Here is an 18,038-nt window from a genome sequence, read left to right on the forward strand (position 1 = left end):
GACTCTTCAGATAATGAAATAAAATTAGTAATGCTTCCATGTGAGGCACCACAGCAACCTCCCCAGGAATGCTGCCAGGCACTCAGAGTGCCCAGGTGTAGGAAGCATGAACTTAGAGAAAAAATGGAGCTAAAACAAATAATGGGGAGGGAAAGGTTATTGTGAGGATACTAGCAGTTTTATTTCTCTTCTATAAAATAAAAGTCAAGAGAAAAGGTACACAGTGGGAACAGCACAATTGTGAGTGAAGGAGAGTGATCTAATCTGAAGAGCAATGCTGGAACAGAAATAATTAGCAGAAAATCAGACTGGGAGTTAGACTATTTCTAGCCAGTAATATTCTGGTGGAGACTCTCAGTAAAGTGGTCAGGTTTTGTTTTTCCATGCACATCTAACTGTTTGCAAGGTGGAAAAGGATACATTTATGAAAGGGAATGTGTAACACAGTCGCCTGTGATAGCAGGATCTTGGACTGGATGTGCCACCACTTTGATCCTAGAAGGGCATGTGTATGCATCACTGCACTTATTGAAGTGAAAGTAATTATGCTGTAGATATGCCTATACTGTCAGTGTGCATATGTTGTGGTTCTTCTTTAAACTTGTAATTAATACTAATTGAGCTCTCAGAAACTGAAGGGTTCCTCGTTTAAAAATCCTGTGCTTTCTCTGAGTGTAACAAGAATTTTCTAACTTACCCCACTTCTTGAAAAACAACATGTTAATGAAAGGAAGGCACTAAATATGATCTGTTGATTACAGACAGCTCAGAGGATTTCATACTGTGTAAGCTAAATATCTTTTGCCAGCATAGTGGTTCTGCTACATGTGTTTTTCCTTAGTATTGTATTTATTGTACTAGACACGTGGTTGTAGATTAATACTTTCCCTATGTATTCTGCTAAACACATCTCTGTTTTTTCTGTGAAAATGAGAAAAAATATAGGTTTTGTGCATTAATTCATTCTACATGTTTTCTAACAATCCACAAAGAAGAAAAAGAATTTTCAGGTGCTAAAATTCAGTCTAAGAAACTGTGTTGGTTATTTTATAAAAGTAATAAAATTGTGAATTTCTTTGCACACAAAGCTCAGCACACAACTAAATGTGCATCCTGCAAGAATGCAGTGCCCCCAGTTTGATGTGCTGAAAGGTTATGGGGCCTGCAAGACAGAAGATGTGGCACCATGTTACTTGGTTGTTTCAGCTGTGGGTATATGACAATTCCCTTAAATTTGTTAGTATGTTAAAGTTCACAAAGTCTTATTAAAAAAAAAAAAAACAAACAAACTTCCACTTTTTTGTCTTTATATTGTGTAGTTACAGGACATAACACCATGTCTTTATTTGAAATAGGATTCCTTTTGAAATACCAGGTGAAACTCAGCTAGTTTGTTGCAGGTCCTGTATCCCTGTTCTCATGTGCTTTGTCTCTTCCAGGTGTGCAGCTGCCATTCCAGGTGTTCAGCTGCCATTCCAGCTCACAGCAGGACTGTGTTTGCTGCTCCACAAACTGCAGGTAAGCCCTGAGACCACTGCCCAAAGTTTGTGTCCCAGTCACCATGGCCAGCCCTGAGGGCAGTGCAGCTAATCTCCATCCCAGGCTTTCCCAGGACAGTGAGAGTTTGCTCCCTCATGCTGCTTCTCCTCATAGGACAGGGCTGGGTTTCAAATCAGAATGAGCCTTTGGACTGTGTAGTTTAAACTCTCAAGATTTTACATTTTGTGCTGTTACTCCCTTGAATTTTTTCTTTGAAGTGGGAAATTGTTTTGATTTAATCCACTCTTTCTGTCATAGCAAAAGTGATTAGTCCACAAAATGAAGTATCAAAATTTGTGCCTTTTACCTGATTTAAATTTGACCAGCTTCAGCTTTGAACCATTGTTCCATTGTTTTCTCCTGGCACTTATTGGTGGTGTTTGTGTTCCTGTAATGACTGCTACGTATTTGTTCAAGTCAGCTAAAATACATCTGAGATCTCTTACCTGTTCTCCAGTATTCAGTATTCCTGTCTCTTCCTTCACCTCTGTTTTCCCCATATCCTTTTCAAAATATACAGAATTCTCTAAATGTAACTGTGGGATTTTTACTGATCCTGCAGTTGGAGGAAGAAGCAGTTGTCTGTCACTTCTACCTCACTGTCCCTTTGAACATCACAGGGTTGTGCTAAACTTCTATGCTGGCACTTTATGTCAAATGATGAATGCCTGTGTTAACTCTGTGTTTACTCTGTCCCCTTCAACAGTGACTCATTCAGTATCTCCTTGTAAGCCAAGGATGGATTTTGAGTTCATGGTTATTCACAAGGGTTTGCATTTTCCACGTCAAATCACTTTGGTTAGGCTCAAACTAAACATTACTTGATACCTTTACTTTTCCTCTTTTTTATGGTGGATTCTGCTCATCCCTCCAGCTGATGTAGATATGTGATCTCAGAAGGATGTCAAGCCATAATGAAGAGTTTATGAACAGGTCTTTTGAACTAAAATATGTCTTGAGAACATCTTCAGTTCAAACATCACTGATTTGGGATACTGCTTAGCCAGCACACATCCACATAAATGGGATTTGCATTTTGGTATTAAAAGGGAAATATTTTGGAATATTGCCCATGAGTGTGAAAGACAAGTACAATTGGCTGCTTAATATTTAATTAGTAGAATGTAGTCACATCACTTTCTGCATTATTTTTATGGTCTTTTCTTTCCATTACTGTACTTAGTTGTTTAGTATGTCTAGAGAAAATTTTGCTCTCTTTTCTGCTGAAAAACAAAACAAGAACATGGGAAGAAAAAACAGGGATCTGAATCCCTGCTTGAGGAATGGTGGAAGCCAGCTGTCCAAACAGACTGCATATTTGGTCATAAATTTATTGGGAAATGAGTGTGTTTTATTAATAAGGATTTGCACTTTTGATATTATCTTTGCAGTCAGAATAGAGCTGAATATAAACCCAGTTAATCAGTTTGAATGCTAATATTAGTAGAATGGAAGGAAAGTTCTCTTTTTGTAATATTGGACTTTTTCTTCTGGAAAAATAGACATTAAAGAAATGAAAAGGGAATAATTATCTTTTGGTTAAAATAAACAGATGAATTGCTCCTAGGTGTGGATATCCTACAGAGTAGTCCCCATCCACCAAATTATTTTTATTATGCCTGGACTATGTTGACAAAAACTTTCCTGGTTTTGCTAGTAGAAGAAATTGTCAGCTCCCATATTAAAGACAATTTAGCTGGTGTGTAAAATAGTATGTACTGGCTGCAATATTTTTGGTGTAGATTTTACCCTGAGCTTTTACAATTTAAGAAATCTGCACACTGAAAATTATGCAAAAATTATTTATCGTTTCCCCTCTTTGTTTGGAGTCCTTTAATCTTTTTATTCATTAGCATACATTGCAAAAGTTTGTTTATTATGCAGTTGAAAGTTATCCAGATATTTCTGTTTGGGAATTATTCAGGGAACAAGACAACGATGGGAAATAATATCTGTACTTCTCCAATGTGACAAGATTACAGCATACTGAAAAATAATATGTGTGTTTAAAAAGAAACAGACCTTGTAGGATATACTGATCAAAGTTGAGCTTAGTTATTAGTAGACCATTTTTCCATTAAATAGGAGGAAACTGGAATAACTCTACTGTACTTGTTAAAAAAAAAATCAACATTCCTTCTTAAGGAAAATCCCAAATATAAAGTATGCCATTGTTTGCTGTGCATGTGGTGACCAGTCCGGGTTATATTAAGTTGAAGTTACTGCCATCTGGTGGGGAAAGGAGTGTTATATCCCAAAAGTTGGAAGCAATTCTGTCAGGATTGCATCCTCTGCACCTGTGTGAATGATGTGTATATGTGTGTGTGTGTGTGTGTGTAAACAGAGATAAAGATATATCTATATACAATATTAGCATTTGGTTGCTGATTCTGAAAGAAATTTCAAGTATTCTGTGATACAGAACGACCTGCTAAGTAGGACATTACTCAAGGGTAGAGAAATGTATGAAAGAAAATAAGGAAAATGTCATAGGTAGGAAAGATAGATATACAGTATGTGTGCTGCGGTCCTGCCAGTGTGCCCACAGTCCTGGGCTAGCAGAGCACTGATAATCACATACAAGCCTTGTTCCCAGAATATTTCTTCACAACTGGAGATTTTACACTTTTTGCCATGTTTCATGTGGCTCTTTCTATCATCATTTCATAGAATGAGCAGGATTGGAAGGGAACACTTAGTTCCAACCCCCTACCATGGGCAGGGACTCCTTCCACTGGACCAGGGTGTGCAGAGCCCCATCCAGCCTGGCCTTGAACACTTCCAGGGATGGGACAGCCACAGCTTCTCTGGACAACCTGTGCCAATGCCTAACCATCCTCACAGTAAAGAAATTCTTCCTAATCTCTGATCTAAACCTACTTCCTCTCAGTTTGAAGCCTTGTCCTGTCACTCCAGGCCCTTGTAAATAATCTCTCTCCATCTTTGCTGTTGGTCCCTTCAAGTAAAAAAAGGAGGCAATTAGATCACCCCAAAGCTTTCTCTTCTCCAGGCTGAACAACACCAATTCTCTCTGCCTTTCCTCACAGGAGAGGTGCTCCATTCGACCAATTAACTTGGTAGTTTCCTCTGGACTCTGTCTTAGGGATGACCACTAATTATTGCTGGAAATAAAAATAAAAACGTCTGTGCTAATTCTGCCTCCATTCTTTGCTTAGACTTTGGTGCAGTGAGTTTGGTCCTGCTTGAGTCTTGACATATACCTGTGTTAACTATTGCCTGTTTCTTGAAGGATCAGCCCAATAGGAAATGGAATTGTATCAATAGAACATCAGGGGAGTCTGTGGGGCATTTTATGCATATTAAATTAATGAGGTTTTTTGAGCTAAAACTCTTACATAGGATGTAAGAGTCAGTGAAGTGAATGATATGTGAAGTGGTAATAGAAGTGAGATTCAGTTGTGGCAGACAGTGTCAGGTGTCTAGCTGCAGTAATAAATTGCTCAGTAAACATATGGGAATAATAACTGGTGTCCAGAATTTGTTCTTAGTTCATCACTATGGTGTCTTGAAGACTCTGAACAAGATTAGATCTGCTTTAGGTACAAATATTAAATAGGTTTTGTCCTTGTTGTATGCTATGTTTTCTCCTAGCTGAGAACAATACAAGTGGTCTTTTGCTCTTAACATGCAGAATAAATTGCTATTTTCTCTATTAGGTTTGCATCAAAAGTGTATTTTTAACCAACATATTCAAAGAGAGAAGGAAAAGTAAGGGGGATCCAAGAGTCCCACGGGGTGCGTAGTGTTGTGGTCAAACCCCAAGGGCAGGGTAACTTTAGAATTCCTCTTTAAAGGGATAGCTAAATGTTGCCACCCTATGCTCATCTCATAATTCTTGTTTATTTTGTTTAAAATTATTTTTCACTTGATTATCTCTGCTGCCTGTTGCCTTTTTTTGTTTATTTTTGTCTTTATGCTTTTTCTGCACTCTCTAGGAGCCAGAATCCTGCCCAGATAACATCTGTCAAAAGGAAAAACATTGACCTTGTAATCCTACCATTCTGCTTTTCAGACTGCATTGCAAGTGCAGGTGTCTGATTTCTTCATAAGTTTTAGAGGAAGTACTTTTTCATGACTTTGCAATGTAATTGCCTAATGGTTTTTCAAGGAGACAGACACTTTTCACATAGCAAGGCTCTTCCTGGGAAGGTTTAACAGTAAGAGTGCTGGGTGGTTACCTAACACATAATAAGTCAGTGCTTGGAACTCAAGCCCTCATCTCGAACCATCCAGAGCAAGGAACTCTCTCTGGCTCAGCCTAGTTTATGCAAAGCAGAAAAGTGACCAGATTTCAGAAGGAAAATGATCCCTGGTTCTCTCTTCCAGCCTTCAACTCAACATAGAGTTTACTTTGAGCTATATGAAAGGAGCACCTAAGTTGATTAGCTCTTGATTACAAAACTAGCTGATTTTTGTTTTCACTGCTGCTGGTAAAATGACCTGCAGAGCAGTGTTTTTTGAAGTGCTGGTGACATTGAGATGCAGACTTTCTGGAGTACCCTGTTCTTCTTGTCTTCTGGTGTCTTTTTTTAATTTTATAAAATTTTATTTTCACCTCTCTATCCCCTTTTACCCTCTGCCCTAGGATAGTTTCACATATTTATTTATAATCACCAGGGATTAATAAGCAATTTGATAGCTAGATGGTAATTGCACCCTGTGCTTAGGATAGCTAAACTGTAAGAGAAGATTTTATAGGAAAAGATGAAGTAATGAGAGACTAATCTAGGAGGATGTATCTTCTGAACCAAAAATGAGCATTTTCTGGAGTGCCTGTTAGGGTGGGATAGAGTTTAAGGTATGATATGAGTTATAAAGTCAGAGTTTGGAATTAATTGAAGTATCTCAAATTTCACTTCTTTAAAACAAAACTGATTATGGAAATGTCCTTACTCAATGAGAAGTTGATACAGAAAAAAGTGAGTCCAGCACTTCGAATTCATTATAGAGGAAATCAACAAAGTGATCACAGATGCCTTTGAAAATCTACAAGGAAGTGGATGCACCTTCATAGGAACACTGATAGGTGTGGTATTTGTATTTGATAATTGTATCTCCACTCTTGCAAGTATTCAGGACATGCCTAGATAAGCTGCTGAGAAACCTGCTCTCAGACCTGCTTCAGATGACTCTCAGATCTTCATTAATGACATGGACAAAGGGATTGAGTGCACCCTCAGCAGGTTTTGCAGGTGACACAAACCTGAGGGGTGTGGGTGACACACCTGAAGGACAGGGCCACCCAGAGGGGTCTGGACAAGCTCAGGAAGTGCCCGTGGGAATCTCATGAGGTTTAACAGATCAAGGTGCTGCACCTTTGTACCAATCCAGGCTGGGCATGAGCAGAGCCAGAGCAGCCCTGGAGAAGGAGCTGGGGGTGCTGGTGGCTGAGAGGCTGGACATGCCCCGGCCGTGTGCTGGGAGCCCAGAGCCCCCCGTGTGCTGGGCTGCACCCAGAGCCCCGTGGGCAGCAGGGCAGGGAGGGGATTCTGCCCCTCTGCCCCCTCTGCTCAGACCCCACCTGCAGGGCTGCATCCAGCTCTGGGCTCCAGCACAGCAAGGACAGGGAGCTGCTGGAGCCAGCCCGGAGGAGGCACCAAGGGATCAGAGGGATGGAGCAGCTCTGCTGGGAGGAAAGGCTGGGAGAACTGGGATTGTTCAGCTTGGAACCTGGAAAGCTTTGGAGTGACCTAACTGCAGTTTTTCAGTACCTGAAGGGAGCCAACAGTAAAGATGGAGAGGAACCTGAGATGACAGGATAAGTGGGAATGGCTTCAAACTGACAGAGAGTAGGTTTAGAATAAATCAGGAAGAAATTCTTTCCTGTGAGTGAAGTGAGGCCCTGGAACATGTTTCTCAGAAATGTTGTGGGTGCTCCACCACTGGAAGTGTTCAAGGCCAGGTTGGATGGAGATTTGTGCAACCTTGCGTAGTGGAAGGTGTGGACAGAGGTGATCTTCCAGGACCCTTCCAACCCAGGCCATTCTATGATATGACTTCAATATGCCTTCCAATCTCATTTATTCTCTGATTCCATGATAGGAAAACCTGCCTTCTAAAGACAAGATTTTCCTGGAGAATAAAGATTTCAGTATGAGATCATCCTTTTGACAGTGATGAGCGGCTGAAGCTACTTTTTAAAAGTTACCTTAATTTTGAGGTAGAAAATCACTGTAATGATTAAACACAGTTTATGCTCACAGGAACATTTTAGATTCTTCATAAAACTTGTCACCTCAGCCTTTCTAAGGACCATTTGGGGTGGTGGGACCAACTTTCCTATGGAAATTCAAGTGCAAGGCACAATTCTTTTACGTAGCTTTGTCTGTGACAACATAGAAGCATGTATATGTGCTCAGTAAAATAATAAAAGAGAATAAACCTTACCAAAGCATATTTTATACTTAGTTTCCCTCTTTGGGAAAGAGGAAATGAGCCAACTGTGACAGACACTACTTCTAGTCCATAACAGACTACTGAGGGTACTTTGATAACCTGGTACTAAAGGGTAAATAGACTATATGTCTAATAGAACACGAAATATTTTTAATGGTTCTTTTTTGTGTTTTTAAAACAAATTAATTTAAATATCTTAGAGCTTTCAGACTACCAGTGCTTTATTTGAAAATTCTGTGTGCTAGCAATCTGAAGATCAGTAAAATGCAAACAATAGTTTCTGAAATCCTTATATCATCTCTGGTTTAGAGGGAACACCCTCTCTCTGGGGTAGAAAAGTAATTTAGTGTAGGACACTAAGCAATTTTGGCTGTGCTTGAGCAAATATCCCAAGTAAAACAAACTTTTCTGTATTTAATGCTGTTCTTATTCCTGTAATATTCAGGAAGCTTCAAATCTTAAATTGTTCAGAATAGTTGAATTCAAGAAGCACTTTAAATCAACATCTTGTTTTCTAGAGGGGTGTTAAGTTAAGTTCTGGGAAAAATAAGCTTCAATAATGTGTCACCATGATGATATTCCTTTCCCTAGTGAGCTGCCCTTTCATTTAGAGGGGGGCTCACAACACATCTGACTAGTTTTACCCAATTTTTAGTCTTGCATCTTAATCTAGAATGATCTTCATCCTTCAAACTAGTATTTTATTTATGTACTGCTTTAAAATTGCTAAGCAGAAGATGTAGCATTGATATCTTTTAGGCAGTGTAAGTTTTTATTTTGCATGTCTTTCCCTGCACTCAGAATCACAGAATATCCTGAGATGGGAGGGATCCACAAGGATCACCAAGTCTGACTCTTAAGTGTGTGGCCCATATCTTATTTTCAGAGTACCTTAGGGAGGTACTTGTGATATCCAGTGCACACCTGAGAACTCTCATGACTCAAGCAAAAGAAAATACAGGGAATGTGTTTTGTATGTACGGAAATAAGTACCCTGAAAAGCATCAGTTCATGAGAGGTTTGTTTCAGGAGCCTAAAATAAAAAAGCCTTGGTAATTTTCTGCCAGTTGAAGTGCAGTGTGTTGGTGCTTTCCCACACAATGGTTGTGTGCACAGGTGTGCTGTATTCTTCTGTCTGAAGTGAAGGTTTGTGGAGTGCTTGGATAGAACAGTATTTGCCAAAAAAACAGCTTTCAGAAATTAATAATTGCATGTGAAGATTCAAGTAATTTGAAAAGTATCTTCAGTAAACAAGCAATAAGATTAAAAAAAAAAGTGCTGAAAAGGTATTTAAACAATGACAACAGTTGTTCCTGGGCTCTGAGCAATGTGTGTTTAGATGGTAAATTATGCATTGTCCTGGAAATAATGTTTTTCAATAAGAATATAAGCCAAGACTTACCAATCAGGATTTTTTGTTTGCTTTTTCATTTGTTTTTAAAATGTATTTTCATAGTAAAATATGTATATGTATTTTACATGAAATATATATTAATGTATCCATAGATCAAATAGCAAAACTTCATATTTTGTAACTACTTAGAGGTTAGAAAGTAGAGCAGCAGAAAGTAGCCTATAAATAGGCACATCTTAAAATTAATATTTATTATATTATAAATTTCTTGAATATATTAAATGCTTCAATGCATAATTCTTCTTCTCATTAATATTATATTGGTGCTCAGACCGACATAAAATCTAAATTTTCTGTTCTGGGATCCTTTGGAACCTTTGGTTTTCATCAACTTTGCTATAACTCTTCATTTTGGCAATCTTGTTAGAAATGATGGTTGAATGAGATTTCAAATGAAAATTTGGAAGAAAACAAGTTTGTTTGTTGGTTTTTATTAGAGCTTTAAAGCCTTCCAGAAAAGTTATGTTCCTACTGGAAAGTTTAGAATTCTGATTTCTGAATAGCCTTTAAAATTTTGTGATTTGTTTCAGCTCAGCATAGTTGTAGTGTGATAGGTGTCAGTAGAATAATTTTTAAGGTGTGATTTCAAGGTCAGCATGTTTAGGTGCATATAGGCTCTAACATCAGCACACTATTAAACCTCTACAAGTTAATACCTCATTTTTTTTATTGTTTTTTTTCTTTATTCACTGATATATATGGAGATATCATTGCCTTATTCCAGAGTGATCTATATAATTATTATTGACATGCTGTTCCAACTTTGCGAAGCCAAAATGAAGACTGACTCAGGAAGGAGGTCATGGAGAGAAATGAGGAACCATTAAAAGAGTAGGATGTTAGGGAAAAAAATTGAAACATTTTAGAGCCAAAGTTAGGTGTTTTTCTTCCTTAATTTCATTCACAAGAAGGTCATATTGCAGAAAAAATGAAAAAATTTGATTGTTTGTCTGATTTTGCTGCAGAACTCTTTTCATGGCGGACTACTGAATATAGAACTCTGAAAAGACACAGATCTAAATCTAATCTAAATAATAATTAAATGTAGGTGGAAGAGGACACACAGCTGGTCATGGGCTAGTATTATAAGCAGTCTGAGCATCCAGTTGGCACAGATGTTTTCTCAGTTTTTGTAGTTATGGTAAATAAAAATGTTAAGAAACCATCACATTTTGCTGAGAGAATCTCTGGCGGAAGACTGAGAAAGTGATAGCGGGCCAAAAAATAGGTAAAGGTGCTTTTACAGTGTAACTCCCTAGGATGATGGGAAACATGAAGTAATAGAGAAAAAACTCAAATGGGTTTGAGCATAAAGGTTTGTCAAAGCCAGAAAAGAATGACATGACATAATTGACATTTTTTTTGAGGATATAGATGGGAAAGGCCATATCTACAACATGAGTATCCTACCTACAAAAACATAGAAGGAAATTCACTAGTCTATCAGTGAGGGCCAGCTGTTAAAGGTTTTAGAAAAACTGAAGAGGATTTTATGGAAGGGACTTCTGTGAAACCAAATTTTAAATTTTTGTTTTAGTGATGCACAGCTTTGAGTCGATGGCCAGATGTCCATAGAGAGATAACTGAAAAGCAGTGTGTTTAATTTGGATAGAGGAATGCTCCTTCTAAAAGATTAAATATAATGGGGGATGGCACAAGAGTGTGAGCTGCTAGCTGGCTGTCTCCATGTATACTTTACAGACTTGAAGTGTTGCATATGTTTGCTTTTTCACTGATGTGAGTGACATCTAGTTCATTTTTGATTGATCTTCTTGGAAGCCAGGTGGAGTTTGAGAGACATCTAATAAGAATGAATTCATCAACACTTGTTTTATAAGCTAAGAAATATTTATATAGACTAAAAATTTCCCCTTCTTAATGTTAAGAAGACCAGACGAGTTTTCTAGAGGAGAGCTGTTTCCTTGAAGAGTAAAAAAATAAGTTCTGAATGATGATTAACGAGAAAACCTCTGAGGTTTTAAACCTTGTGGTTTCTACTTTGCAACCAATTTAATTCTGAGTTGTTGGGAAATGGCACAGACAGTGAGATGTGGGTCAGGACTGGGTGGCAATTTGAAGGGAAAACAGAGCAGGTAAGCAGCCAGCTGATTTACCAGCAGTTCTGTGTTAGATAGCCAGTGAGGACCAGAATGGGGAAAATGCCTGGTGCTGACATTTATTCATCCTTTCAAATGGAGTACAGAAGATTGTTGGCTTTTGGAACTTTTTTTTTTTTTTTTTTTTTTTTTTTTTTTTTGTTCCAGAAGAAGTTAGTGTAAATGTCACAGAAGAGTTGCTTGTCTATTTTCAGCAAAGCTAATTTTCCAGATCTGAGCTCTGTTGGCTTCAGTTATTGGATGTGAATACCAGATCACCACAAAAAGCGCAAGAATTCAGTGTTTTATAAGAAATCAGTTCGAATTCATTTAACTGCATTTGGTTTCAGTTAACTATATTTGAAAACTTTAAAGCTGAGGCTAATAGACCAGTACCAAACTTTGAGTCTTGTTCATTTATATTAAACATACATAAACTATATATAAACAATTGGATTTGCTTCTTTTTTTTTTTCCCTTTTCTCCTTCCCCTCTCTCCCGTCCATCCAATATGGCAAAATATCCAATCCTGGCAAAAATAAGAAAATTGCTTTGTTTCTCATTATTTCTTGGCTATCCAAATTCACTCTCAACATCCCAGCAAGTTATTCCACTGTGGCAAAGCAAAAGCAGTCTCAGCTGCTTCATTGATGTTTTTGTGTTCCTTACATTTAAGCAGATTTCCAGTATAACTCCATAGAAATAACTGGATTTAATTTCTGTATTCTTGTGTGATTGTTCAGAAGGTAATTGAAGGTAGCTAAGGCTATGAACTAAAATAAAAGCTAAGGCTTTTATAGCCTCTGTTTCATTTACAGAGCTTTGTTGGAAGCAGTGGGCAGAACCTGTGCTCTACAATTTTTGGGCTCTCTAAGGCAAGTAGTATGAGGACCATGCTAAAGAGACAATACAAACTGAAAAATCCATATAAGGTGTCGGTTGTATGTAAAGCATTTTCATTGCATTGCTGTGCTGAGCTGTGATATACATTTGAGTGGGGTCACTTGAATCCTAGAAACCTTGGCATTAGTTTCTGCAGGAGTCAGCCAGCTGCAGTCACCTCCACCAAGAAAAAGACCCTTGGTTGTTCTGCTTGTGGGCCTTGAGGACATAAATGCAGAGACTGACTGACTGAGTGGCAGATGTATTCTGGATCGCTGCATTTTATGAATATTGTATTGTTCCAATTTTAGTTGTCGTCTGTTCCCTATCCTTTGTCTCCTCAGTGTTTTCATAGATGACAAACATTGTCCAGAGGGACTTTGGAAATATATCTCAGCTTTGAACTTTGTGTTGAGTACAAGATGGTCATCTGAAGCTGTGTGTGTTAAAGCTTTGAGGATGCAGTGTTTAAAAAGGGTAGGAACAGTGCTGAAGAGGCAGAACTAAAATAGAAGATAGGATACTTCACTCAAGCATAGTGAAAACTTGAAGCAGAAATAATGACAATCATAGTGAAAGCTGCTGCTTAAAATGAACAACATCAGCCTGGATAACTGCATGAGACTAGGAGCAAAGAGTCTTTTTCTTTTTCCTAGGGGAAAAAGGTAGAATGGCAGAAATTCTTCTGAGGGAAGCAAGTGAAAGAGACCATTGACTACTGATACAAATGTTTTAAAGCCTTCTCAGAGTGCCCTGGCGATTTACTCTGTGCTTTCTCTTCCAGACTTTCAACGGAGACTGGGGGTTGCCTATGTTGCATTAATTAAGCTATTTATGAATTTTTTCCGCCTCCATTTATATTAACTTATAGGACAGAATTGCTAGATCTATTTTATTGACTTATAGAAGAGGCAGAGAAATAAAGAAACAACGAAAGACACCAAAGCTGAGATCTTCAAAGTACACAAAGAAAGATTTTGGTACCTTGCTGGTTTGTGTATCCATGGCCTGGGGGTCCAGCTGGCAAAGGGGTGTGGACTGGAGTGAGGGCTTCACTCTGTATTTGCATCTCAAGGCTGGGGCCATAACTAGTAGGACCTCTTTTTGAGTTGTTTTAATCATATATTCTTCCTATAAAATAAGTTGTAGCTGGTGTGCCATAATAGTTGCCATTTCAATTGCTATTTGTTTTCCAGATGGATTCCATTAGAATATATGTAATACAAATTTTTGCCAAAAGAATTAATTCAAGATTATGTCCAAACACAGAGAAAAAATTCCAAATGGAGAGAATCTGTTTCCCAAAACAGATTCAGATTTTTTCATCTTCTTTATAGTTTCTATTTTTTCTATAGTTTATTATTTTCTTACAAGACTGTGCAATAGTATTCATGATGAAACAAGTGGAACTACCTGACCTTTTATTAAAAATTGTATAATGACAGCTTTTTTATGGTTTAGGGGAATAAAGACCAACTTTTCCAAAAATTTATTTTGTGTACAAAGCACAGTGTTAAACTCTGAATACCTGAACACCTGAATCCACTTCAAATTCAGATGGACCTCTTTACAATAACAATGCCATAATGTTTTAAGTTCCTAGGGCAATTTTTCCTGAAGTGTGATCATTATGGATAATAAAGATAATTATGAAATTTGTTATTTTTTAAGCACTAGCTTTTTGGATGCAATAGTGATTAAAATACATTTTATAGTATTGGTGAGATATAAGGATGAGTGGCATAACATACCTAATGGCTATTTAGTGGCATTTTCTAAGAGGAAATGTAACCACCTGAAAAGGGATTGTAGAATTCTAGTTTCCTTTGTTCATAAAGTTTGTTTCCTAGAGCAAGATGGCAAAATTACTGCAGTTGTACAAATGCTGTACTAGATTCCAATTAGTCAGTCTTTAATGAGGAGAAAAGGAAGGACTGAGGCAGTGTGATGAGACTTGCTGTTGCAGCAAGTGCTATTAACTTCTGAGACCTTTATCTAAAGCTTTAATCTTCCTTCTCCAGCCTAAAACTTTCATAACCATCTCTGGTCTGTGGTGCTTCAAGCAGGTATCTGAACTGCAAACCTTCATGCAAACATTATAGTGCAGAGCCAAAACCAGGTGCAATTAAATCAAATGCATGCTTTTAATTCAGATGTTCATTTCTGAAGCCATTCAGCACAGACATGCACATCCTTTGCCATGGAGCATCTCTAATAGAACAAGACATTATATATAAAATGTCTGTATGTCTGCCCTGCACAGAAGATGAGTTTTGCTTTCACATGTGTGCATTTGGCTTGTGTAATGTAAGAAAATGTCTTCTTAAGACAAATATGCCACTGCTTGCCTTCTGAACAATACTCATGGAAGGCCTGAAAGGGTACAGAGAACATTTTCCCAGCACAAACAAAATTCTTGTTATGTAATTTCTTTGGCTTCAAAAATCAAGCAAAGCTGTTTGGTTCTATACTGGGATTTTGAACCTGCCAACTCTGACAGCTCCACATAATCATGAAACTGTTCTTTGGTGGTGTCACAGCAAACCTCTCTGCTTAGGTTGCTTTAACCTTGTCTTCCAGATGAGATTAAAAAAATGCTTCAAAGGTGTATCTGTCAGCAATTAATGTGAAAGTCATATCATCTGTGCTCCTACAGAACAAGTTACATATGGTTTTTGTTATAAGTAAAAAGTAGGTAAGATTTTGAGATATGAATATAAAGAACAAAAGGAGAAGAGAATTTCAGGCTCTATTTTGTAGACATTTGTGATATTTTGGTTTATCAATATAGCATAAAAAGTATTACTAAGGTATATAAATTACTATAAAAATTTATAATTATTTGTAAGTGAATTCAGATATTTTTATGACAATTACTCTAAATGTTTTTTGTTCTGAATCATGCACGTACTATCATTTCTTATAAAGGGCTTCATTAAAATACTTACATGTGGTGTTAGGTGGGTGAAGGAGGAACTTTTTATGTTTTACAAAACTTCTTTTTTTACCTTTATCTTTAAAAGGTGCTGTAAAAAGGAGTTGTGTTTTACAGAATCATAATATTCTAGGCACCCCAATATAGATTTCAAATAAATATCTCTTTATTAAATGTATTTTCCAGCATCCCAAAGTGAGATTTACTTTCAGATCTTTTAAAAGAAATAAGCAGACTAATCCTAAATTAGTATTGTTGTAACTTTTCTCATTTTGTAAGTACCATATTATTCTCCATAATTTTATTTCTTCTAGGCTATTTTATTTAACTTTTGGTCAGTGTCCTCATCAGCACTGTTTAATATCTCAGGAGACCAAGTCCTTAGACCTACTTTACAATAAACACAGGGAAAAGTCCTTATCAGCCAAAAGTTGTTTTTTGGTTGGTTTGTTGCCTTTTTCTTTTTTCCAGTTTTAAACTGACCAGACTCTTCCCACATGGGTGTGCCTCTAAATCCCTTCCAAATTAAACACAGAGATATAAAACCAGTATGCAAACAATAGCAATACAAGTGCATCTTACTCATTACTTCTTGCTTTTCTTCATGAGGATCCTTAAGCATGGCCTTCAAATATTCCAGCAGAGAGAAATGCACTTAGGCACATCCTACTTTCTCATGTGACCTTTATTGATTAGTTTTAATTGCAATCATTTAACAGTGGAACACTGGTTCCTGTCCTTCCTTGAAGTTGTCATCTTTGGAGGGAACTTGATTAGAAACATATTTCACCCCATCATTTTTTTCCTTAATTCTGAGGGAAAAAATGTAAACTGTGATTCAACCTGCTTTTAGAACTTTGGAGGTCTAAGCATATGTGGTTATGCAGCTTTTTCCCATGCTCCAAACTGGCCCTTTAAACCCCTTCCTCACCCATCCAAAGACTATGTTGCCTATCTTATAATTGTGTTATTAAATAAAATTAATTTTCTCATAGTAATGATAGGAATGAAAATAAAAGTTATTCCAAACCCTATCGAGCTGAACACACCATATAGCTTTTTATGTACAAGTATCATCCATGAAATTGTTAATTAACTTCAGGATTATTAGTTTAATCTAGCTGTGAATTCTCACTGCAGCCAACATCAAAGACATGACATTAGTTGTAGTATTTCTACATGTGTGTATTTGTCTTTAGGCATAAATACATGGCAACTGAAGGGTTCCAAGGCTTGAATTACTGTTTTGGGAGCTTTTTCCTCCTCAAATATGGTATGATCAGATCCTGTAATATTGAAGACAAGTAGTGAAAACCAGAAACCTTAGAAAATGTTGATAAACAGGTAACAGAACAGAAAAGATTTACTTCCCTACCATGACCACAATGGTTTCCCAGGCTGGTATACAAATAGAGTGTTAGAAGACTCTTGGGCAAGTTAATTAAGAATAAAATAATTCAAGATGTGGAATAATCACAGATATTATGCTAAACCTCTCAAATTATCTAGCCATGGTAAGCTGGAAGAAGGTGACTGTGCATTATAATATTGCAACTTTTTAGAGAAAGCGCCGGGAGCTGCCGAACCAGATTGGTGTTTTTTAATGAAAGGGAATACAGTTAATCTGTGTATACTTTCATTGACAAGGTTCTGCTCTTAGGAGTACAGCACAGATGGTATAAGCAGTGAATACTTATGTCTGACTGTAATTGATCCTATCAACAATGACATACCTTTAACTGGGTTGTATCACTTTACGTCACATATGGTTAATTAAGTAAGAAGGGCCCAAATACACTAAGGAGATTTTTGTGTTTATACTTAGGAAAACAGTCTAGACAGGTGTTAATGTAAATGAAGTTAGTACTTGTCAAAGGTGAAATTCTCCATATGTAGCCCTGCTTCAGTCTCCAAATAAATATAATTTGGCTATGTCTACACTAGCTAGTAGTGAGTAGCAATAGGACCTGATCTGCAGAGTGGAACAGTTGGTGCTGAGGATTTTGATTTTTATTTTGATTTTTTATTTTGATTTTTGATTTTTGATTGTGATTGTAGGGATCAGTGGGAGAATAGAAGTTCCTTCAGTCTGGCTCTGTTCTGATCCCACTGGCTGGAGGTCATGGCTGGGGGTTCATTTGGCTTAGGAATTCACTTGTTTGTTCTCTGTATTTAGTACCTTAAGTGTCTCTTGGGTAGCTACATTTTTTCATCCATAAAACAAAGCTTACCCTTAATTTCCAACATCCTCCAACCTCAATAAGAAGAACTTTGCTTCCTGAAACAGCCCCTCTTTGCTTGCTTCCTGATCCCCATCACAGACATGAATTGTCTTTCCCTATGTGTAGTTGCCTGCCCCATGATGATGTAGCACAACAGCATGTACAGCATGTAGTAGTTTGTTATTTTTCTGCATGTGTTGCGTATATTTGGATTGGCCTTTAGTTGGGTAGTCTGTCTCTTATAGAAGTACTGTTGGAAAAATTACATGTCCTAAATTCTTTCCTTTCATGGACTGTATTTTCCACTGCCAAGCACACCTTCCTTTTGCTTTGTTCAATATGGAAAATGATATGACAAAATAGAGCTTGTGTTCCTGTTTTGGTCCTGGAGGTCTCCATAGGTATCAATTGTTTATAGCAAAATTCTCTAAACTCTGTATTCACTTTATTTCTGCTCTACACTTGAAATGATTTGCAATAGTTTTACCTGCAAATCACTGAATGTGTAGTTCCATTTACACATTAGAATCCAC

The 18,038-nt window shown here is 37.3% G+C and overlaps 1 protein-coding gene across 4 annotated transcripts in view; it reads left to right on the plus strand.

Moving 5' to 3' along the window:
* The window catches only part of LOC116992041, a 361,926-nt gene that overhangs the window by 143,518 nt on the left and 200,370 nt on the right, over nt 1-18,038 (plus strand). For all 4 annotated transcript variants that reach the window (XR_004416977.1, XM_033051167.2, XM_033051165.2 and 1 more), the window contains one exon: nt 1,440-1,518. Coding sequence is in view for 3 of the 4 variants with exons in the window: in XM_033051167.2 (XP_032907058.1) it covers nt 1,440-1,518 (79 nt within the window). In the remaining variant the exon portion in view is untranslated. The remainder of the gene's footprint in view (nt 1-1,439; nt 1,519-18,038) is intronic.

Source organism: Catharus ustulatus, chromosome 2 (assembly GCF_009819885.2).
Source record: "Catharus ustulatus isolate bCatUst1 chromosome 2, bCatUst1.pri.v2, whole genome shotgun sequence".
Classification (NCBI taxonomy): Eukaryota; Metazoa; Chordata; class Aves; order Passeriformes; family Turdidae; genus Catharus; species Catharus ustulatus.